The sequence below is a fragment of the Zootoca vivipara genome, chromosome 4 (genome assembly GCF_963506605.1).
Source record: "Zootoca vivipara chromosome 4, rZooViv1.1, whole genome shotgun sequence".
NCBI classification, from domain to species: Eukaryota; Metazoa; Chordata; class Lepidosauria; order Squamata; family Lacertidae; genus Zootoca; species Zootoca vivipara.
This window is the reverse complement of record NC_083279.1, coordinates 82111879-82119715: the sequence shown is the minus strand read 5'-3', so window position 1 is coordinate 82119715 and position 7837 is coordinate 82111879. Positions and strand designations below refer to the sequence as shown.

At 41.9% G+C, this 7837-nt stretch overlaps 1 protein-coding gene across 1 annotated transcript; it reads right to left on the bottom strand.

Moving 5' to 3' along the window:
* Positions 1-4294: 4294 nt before the first annotated feature.
* Positions 4295-6763, bottom strand: SLN (sarcolipin). Its single transcript, XM_060273850.1, has 2 exons — positions 6607-6763; positions 4295-4601 (listed from the first exon to the last, which is right to left on the bottom strand). Exon 2 carries the CDS (start codon positions 4501-4503, stop codon positions 4408-4410), a length of 96 nt encoding a protein of 31 aa, XP_060129833.1. The 5' UTR covers positions 4504-4601; positions 6607-6763; the 3' UTR covers positions 4295-4407.
* Between the last annotated feature and the right edge of the window lie 1074 nt (positions 6764-7837).

Below are 7837 nucleotides of genomic sequence, written 5' to 3'. Positions count from 1 at the left end.
AGTCCTTATTTTCTCACAGGCTTGTGAGGAAAAAGTGGAAGAGAAAAGACATATATGCTGCCCTGAGCTTCTTAGAGGAGCATATAAATGTGACCTGTAGGGATGGGGGAGAAATTTCATTTGGTTCACTTTTAAAGGTGAATCTATCAAATCCACACTTTCTGAAACTCTGAGAACTGAAGCACGAGCTTTGAAATGTGTATTCATGTGTGACCTGTTCCTTTTTCTTCCCATAAAAGAAGTATACGTCTTTGCAATTGCCACAGCGAACATGCAGCTCAGTGGTACAGCATCTACTTTTCATGTGGGTCTCGGGTTCAATCTCTGAAGAGCTAGGAGAGACTCTTGTCTGAAAATCCTGGAGAGCCACTGCCATTTAGAGTTGACAGAACTGAGGTAAATGGACTAGTGGTTCATCTTAGTATAGGCAGATTCCTGTGCGTCTACATGATTAAGCAGGGCTTTGTCAGCCCAGTGAAAATGAATGCCTTTTAAATAAGTCATGCAAAATATTTGTAGCTTGGAAATCCTAAAGATTTTTAAAAGCTAGAATATTTAAGCTTCAGGATAAGAGCTGACTAACTAGTACAACTGTGCTAAATGACTTTGGAAAGCATACAATTCTACTCCTGCCCTCTGCCCCCATTCCTACAAGCTAAACTGAAAATAAGCCCTGGGCAAAGAGGACGACCCATCTCAGCTGTAGAAGTGAGGAATGATTTAGTGAGCCTTTGAGGGCGGCATTCTGAAAGTGTCAACATTTATCAGACTTCAACTCCTATTCTGTGCTACATCTGGGCGAGAACTAAGGCTTTATAAAGGTCCTTCTGACCTTTTCCTTATTTAGCATTTTAGAAAAATTCTGTGGCCTTTGGGGCATCACCAAACAAAGCTATACAGACATGTTCCCCCTTGACCTCCATGGTTCTTTTATTGCTGCTTTTGTTGTCCTAAGGAATGTAGATTGGCACACTGCTGTTGCTGTTGTTGATGACATGCCCTTTGTGAATGTTATTTTGTGCTTGGTCCTTTAAAAAAATCTAAGTTGGTTGCTAAAAGGCCCGACATGATGGAGGTGTGTGATATAGATAAGGCCTGAGGGAATGTCAGTCAATTAAGACCACATCTGCATCATATATTTAAAGCACTATTAACAGCCATAGGTAAAGGTAAAGGGACCCCTGACCATTAGGTCCAGTCGTGACCGACTCTGGGGTTGCGCGCTCATCTCGCATTATTGGCCGAGGGAGCCGGCGTATAGCTTCCAGGTCATGTGGCCAGCATGACAAAGCCGCTTCTGGCAAACCAGAGCAGCACATGGAAACGCCGTTTACCTTCCCGCTGTAGCGGTTCCTATTTATCTACTTGCATTTTGATGTGCTTTCGAACTGCTAGGTTGGCAGGAGCTGGGACCAAGCAACGGGAGCTCACCCCGTCACAGGGATTCGAACCGCCGACCTTCTGATCAGCAAGCCCTAGGTTCAGTGGTTTAACCACAGCACCACCTGGGTCCCCTTTAAAGGTAAAGGGACCCCTGACCATTAGGTCCAGTCGTGACCGACTCTGGGGTTGCGCGCTCATCTCGCTGAGAGTTGTTAAGAGACCCTTATTCCCCTGGCAGAGCAACAATTCCCAGATTTCTCTGGGAGGAGGGATTGATTGCTAAACCCCTCTGGAAACTGTCGCTCTGTGAAGGGAATAGCTGTGGAGGCTCTCAAGCAGTTCCTTGAATGCATTATAATGCCAGGGGAAGGCTTCATAATATCAGATGAAGACGCACACTTATGTGAGACAGAGGCACGGCATGTGAAATATAAGACTCTTCCATATTAAACTGCGGGGGATAAACAGCCTATGGAAACAGATGATTAGCCTTTCTCGGGAGGCGGCTGCATGATTCAGAGGCCACCTTTGGCACGCAACCGAATTGTGAGAATTAGTGAAAGTGTGGCAGCTTCTCCTGATAGGCGAGTCCAGTGCCAAGGTTATGACCTCTCACTTAGCACAGGCCAAGTTCTCTTCTGGGACAGGGGTTCTTAAATTACCTCGCAACTCTGCTCCTTCCAACACTGGTAGGGCAACATGAGACGCTTGGGAGCATGCAAGACTAACACTGTGCCTTCTCTACTAAAGAGAAGGGGTAGTATGTGGGAGAGCGGCAGTGGTGGTTCCAAACTGTGGCCTTGCATTTCCACAGTAATCCAAGAAAGGTGCAGGGCCAATAAGGTGGGGGTATCCAGCAAGGTGCCCTCCATTTGCTGCTGGACTGCCCTTCTCATCATTTCTGACCTTTTGCCATGTTGGTTGGGGCTCATGAGAGCTGTAGCTCAACAACTTCTGGAGGTTGTAAGATTGAGGAAGCCTGTCTTAAATCTTTTTTACCTATGTTATTTTAAACTGTATTAAGGATGTATTCTTAGTTTTAGATTTTGATTCATGTGGAAATTGTTTTCCATTCGGTTGTGTATTTTTTGATGTGGCTTATGTGTTGTTTGTGACTTTTGTAATTGTGCTAATGCTGTATTGTTTTAATATTCGATTGGGAGCCGCCCAGAGTGGCTGGGGAGACTCAGCCAGATGGGCGGGGTACAAATAAAAAATATTATTATTATTATTATTATTATTATTATTATTATTATTATTATTGCTTCAGATGAGAAGAGATTATGGATGAGGCTTGCATAAGAAGCTGCCTTCTACCGAGCCAGTGTGGTGTAGTTGTTAAGAGCGGTAGACTCGTAATCTGGGGAACCGGGTTCGCCTCTCCGCTCCTCCACATGCAGCTGCTGGGTGACCTTGGGCTAGTCACGCTTCTCTGAAGTCTCTCAGCCCCACTCACCTCACAGAATGTTTGTTGTGGGGGAGGAAGGGAAAGGAGAATGTTAGCCACTTTGAGTCTCCTTTGGGTAGTGATAAAGCTGGATATCAAATCCAAACTACCGTTAGTCATTCAAACTACAAGAAATGAGATCCTGACCAAACACCATGAAGAAGCTTCTGACAGTAAGAACTGTTTGACAGTGGAAGAGACTCTCATGAGAGGTGGTGGACTCTCCTTCATGGGAGGTTTTTAAGCAGAGTTTATGTATGCTCTAGCGGAGATTCCTGCATTGGGTTGGACCAGTAGGGTCCCTTCCAACTCTATTGTTCTATGATTCTTTGACAGGCAGTGGCTCTCCAGGGCTGCAGTGGGGGTCTCTCCCAACCCTACCAGGAGATGCTGGTGATTGACTCTAGGACCTTTTCCATGTAAAGCATGGGCTCGATCACTCAGCCACGACCCTTGACTTTAAAGCCCTTTCCGAATAGCTATCTGAAAAGGTATTCAGTACGGAATAAGAGAAGGGTTGTTATAAACCAAGTGCCATTCTAATTACAGGATGGCATTGCAGAGAGGGCTATCGTTGGCTAGCTCAGGTTGCAATCATAAGAACACAGGAGAGCTTAGGAGGAACATAATAAGCTGCCTTATGCTGAGTTAGACCATTGGTCCATCTGTGGATCATTGTAATGTCTACACCAACTTGCAGTGACTCTTCAGAGTTTCAGACAGAAGTTTTTCCGGAGAAACCAGAGATTGAAACTATGACCTTCTGTGTACAAGACAGATGCTCTACCACTAAGCTACAGTCCCGTCCCCCATAATTATATACCCACTCATCTACCATTGAACTTAATGGGGCCTACATCATAGACAGCTATGGAATTGCGCTGTTATTGCTTAATTAAATATATATATTTAGACTGAAGTGACCTGGGACTGGTGTATCTCAAGAAAAGTTCTCTCTCCATTAGTACTTCTGGTGTCTTCAGGAAGGGCCTTTCTCTAGTTTCCATTTCACAGATTCCACAGAGCATCTACAAAGCGTATGAGCAGGGTCTTCTTAGGCGTGGCACCTTGCATGCTATTTTGTGACAATTTGGTGGACCTAATAAAGGTATTGCCCTAATGTGGCTTTGAATCCACCCCACCTGCCCTTATGAGCTAACATATTTGTCTTTTGAAGAAAATTAATGAGAAGAAAAAAATGCATCCTACTTAGTTCTTTATTCAAAGGATGAATGAATCTACGTAGTCACATTTCAGCTACGTAAATCTGACCACACAAACGAGGGAGTCAGGAAGCAGACAGACACAGACTTGAAAGGTGCTTGTAGTCACCATAATGGCTCCATATGTCAATGCTTTCATTGCATTGTAGCTGGCTTACATATTTGCATCATCCTAGGTCAATTTGAATATTTGGGCAGATATAGGCAAGAGGTATTTTAGAGTATTGTTTTCTTTTTTAAAAAATTGACACACAGACAAAGAGCAAGCATAGGACTGCTCCTGTACAGTAGAATTAGCATTCTTTTTCCAAACGTAGATCCCTCACTCACTCGCAAGGGGTAGGAGGGAGTCTTTCAGTCTTGGTATGACTTCACCAGAAGCCACATGAGGAGAACCGTGATCAGTACAATCATGAAGTTGAGGAAGAGCTCTTGTGTGGACCGTTCCATGGCTACGAAGAGACGAGGGAAGATCTGAGGCCGTGGGGGGAAACACCAAGGGGTCAGCTTTCGTTTCACGTTGTCCTTGAGATCAACCTTGTCCTCTCCTAAAGAACAAGGAAAAAAGCCCAACAAAACGAGACGTGTGGAAATCGGAAAGCTGGTCCAACACTATTTATACCGCTGTAAGTAAATGTTATTTCAATTGCTAACCTTTAGAGCTAGTAAGAGAAGAAAAAAATAGCAGGAGGTATCTCTAACAGCTTATCGCCTTCTTCAATTTCTGCTGTGAAACAGGCTCTATTCTCCATGTCACCAAATATATATATACACACAAGCGTGCACACACACACTGGAATCCTGATCTCATTTGGATTTGCGATCCTTTTTCTTAATAATGATAAATAACAATACCTTTATTTATGGTTTTGTAAAGGGGAATGTCATTGGCAACTGCAGTTGGAGGGGAATGTAATGATTAAAATCCTAATATGTATTATTTTAAAAAGAAAAACCATGATTTCACTCCCTTGAGGGTATGGGATTACTAGGCTCCAGTTCTCATGCTCTCCAGCTAGCATGGCCAATGATTGTCCATTGTTTTTAATCTCTCTGTCATTTTTCTTAGCAAAGCGACTAACCCGCATGGAGGTTAGTTGTCTTCTAAGACCATAAGTCTTCACAATGATTGGTACAAACCACAGTTCCTGTTAGCTTTTCTACCTCTTTGGCAATGCTTTGGGTCCATACATCTATTCTTCTGTACGTAGTTACAAAATGCTGGATTTTGCTTAAGAGGCTGCACTACCAGTTTCCAAAAAAAAATTTATAGGCAGCAAAGATTTCCATTTAGTTAATCACAGCCAATGTGGGTCTTCATGTCTTTTATTTATTTTTTCTAGTTCTCTAGGTAAGTCATGGATAAATCCTGTCCCCTTTTTTATTGAAAGTAATGGTGCAATCCTGGGCTTTTTTTATTCAAAAGTGAGTCCCACTGATTACATCCTTAATTCCACTGAGTAGAAGCGGACTTAATACCAACCATGTGTGCATAGAATTGGGGAAATAATTGAAAGCAATAATACCATCACACATTACTTTGGTAGTGTTGGCATTACCAACTAATAATAATAATAATAATAATAATAATAATAATAATAATAATAATTTATTTATACCCCGCCCATCTGGCTGGGTTTCATACAACCTAATAGTATTATTTTTAAAATACATTAACAATAATAAACATTTAAATAGTGCATTTTTAAGAGGAAGTGCTTCATGTAGATTTTCTCAGTAATTCTTACAAACCCCCCTGTAAAGTATGCCACCGTGGTATTTCCTCTGTTCTGCAGATGAAAAGCTCAGGCTGAGAAATAGTGGCTTAAATCTGTGGTTCACCGCTGAGCTGAGATTTAGTTCAGACTTGCAGTCCACAGCTTATTTCTCAACCATTATGTTAAAACAGCCTTCAATGTCAGATCAGCATAGAATCATCAAATTAAAAAAATCATAGAAAGGAACCTGAAGGTCATCTAGTCCAACCCCCTGCAATGCAAGAAACTCAGCATGTGCCACCCTGTCCAATTTGAAACCATACTTGACCTTGCTTATCTTCGTAAATGATCTTGCAAATGCTACGTTGCCTTCAGTTCTATCAGCCCTTAAGTAAAATCTGCCGTGACTATTGGATCCAGTCCTAATAAGTGGCTCTGATCAATTCATTTCTCATTGGTCTCAGTTCCTGGTCTGTAAAATGGGGATAATAGCAATTTGTCTCACAAGTGTAGAAAGAGAATAAATGAGACAAATAATATAAAGCTGTTGGTGCAGTAAAATTGTAGACCTGCCCATAGAAAAGGAACAGATGTACCCTGATAAAATAAATGCTAATGCTGAAAAACAACAACAACAACAACAACTAGGGAAACTTCATTGTTACACACTGTTAGAACCAGGAAGGATTAATGAGACATTTTCTGAATACATTTTCTGAACACAAGATGCTTTAAATGTCAGACTTTCCCCAAACTTTGTGTGTTTAATTTTTCTGTCATCTTTGAAGATAGAAGGAAGATCTATGCATATAAAACAGAACATCTCTTGGTCTACCTGAAGAGGATTGATGGAGCACAGAGCTTCAGCCTGTGGTACCCAGTGCTTCCTCAGCTTCTCTTCATCTCCCAGTGCAGTCTGGATTCCCAGTTCCTCAGTTGGGACTAAAGTAGCCAGAGGAAGGAGACCAGCAAGGGAATTGGCAACAAAAACAATGACGTCGCCAGCTGCATATTTAAGAGAGGTTGGGCTGATGAGCGGAATTTTGCTCAGGCTATTTATGCATGGAGTGAGAGAGGAGGGGTATGTATTGATTTACATATTACCTTTGGATTCTTTCCTGCAGTTGATTGCAAGAATGCCCAGGAATAATTAACAGAAGAGGGAGCTTGTATATATATATATATATATATATATCTTTAAAGGCAATTCTGCTTCAAAGCCAAAGGATCATCCACAAAGAGAGAGGGTCCACAATTGCCAGGAATGTTCTGTGTTCTTCTTGATCAAGGCAAGACTTTACTCAGCTTTTTGAGTGGATTCCAGATTCTCCTTAGTTTACTCGATAAGCGCAGCCACCTGTTGCTGTCTTAAATCCTGATTATAGTAGCCTATTTGACTTATCGTGTTCCTATATATTTAACCAAAGATAGAACAGTGGGAGCAAAATAGCTCTTGTGTGCCAAGTCTTAAGTAACAAAGTACTGATGTCAAATGCAGAGAAAGGGGTTCAGATTTAAAGTATTCTGAACATGTGTGTCTTGATTGCTATGTGTATTATTTAGTGTATTAGTTAATAGTGTTTTGATGCTCTCCCCCTGACCGCACGCTTTCTTGCTTGCTTGCTAGCTAGCTTGTTTGTTTCTTTATTTGTTTATAGGTTTTTATAGTGTTGTCGGTGCCTAATGTTTTGTAGAGTCTCTAATGCTGGTCTCTAATGCCTGGAGCTTATGTTAGCCCGTTTTATTTTGCTTCAGTGAGAAAAACCAGTTTGCATGAAATGTGGGGAAAGTTTTTTCACATTTTAAAACAGAAGGTGCTTCCATACTTAACTTCACCTTGAAGCATAGAGAAGAACGCCTAGCACTGGACCAGTTAGGACACCAACATGTGCATAAATGCCGGGTCATAGAATCATAGAATTCTATAGTTGGAAGGGACTCTGAGGGTCATTTCGTCCAACCCCCGGCAATGCAGGAATATGCTGCTGTTTCATACAGGGATGGAACCTGCAACCTTGGCGTTACCAGCACCACACATCAAACCATAAAGCATGTCATGCATTGGT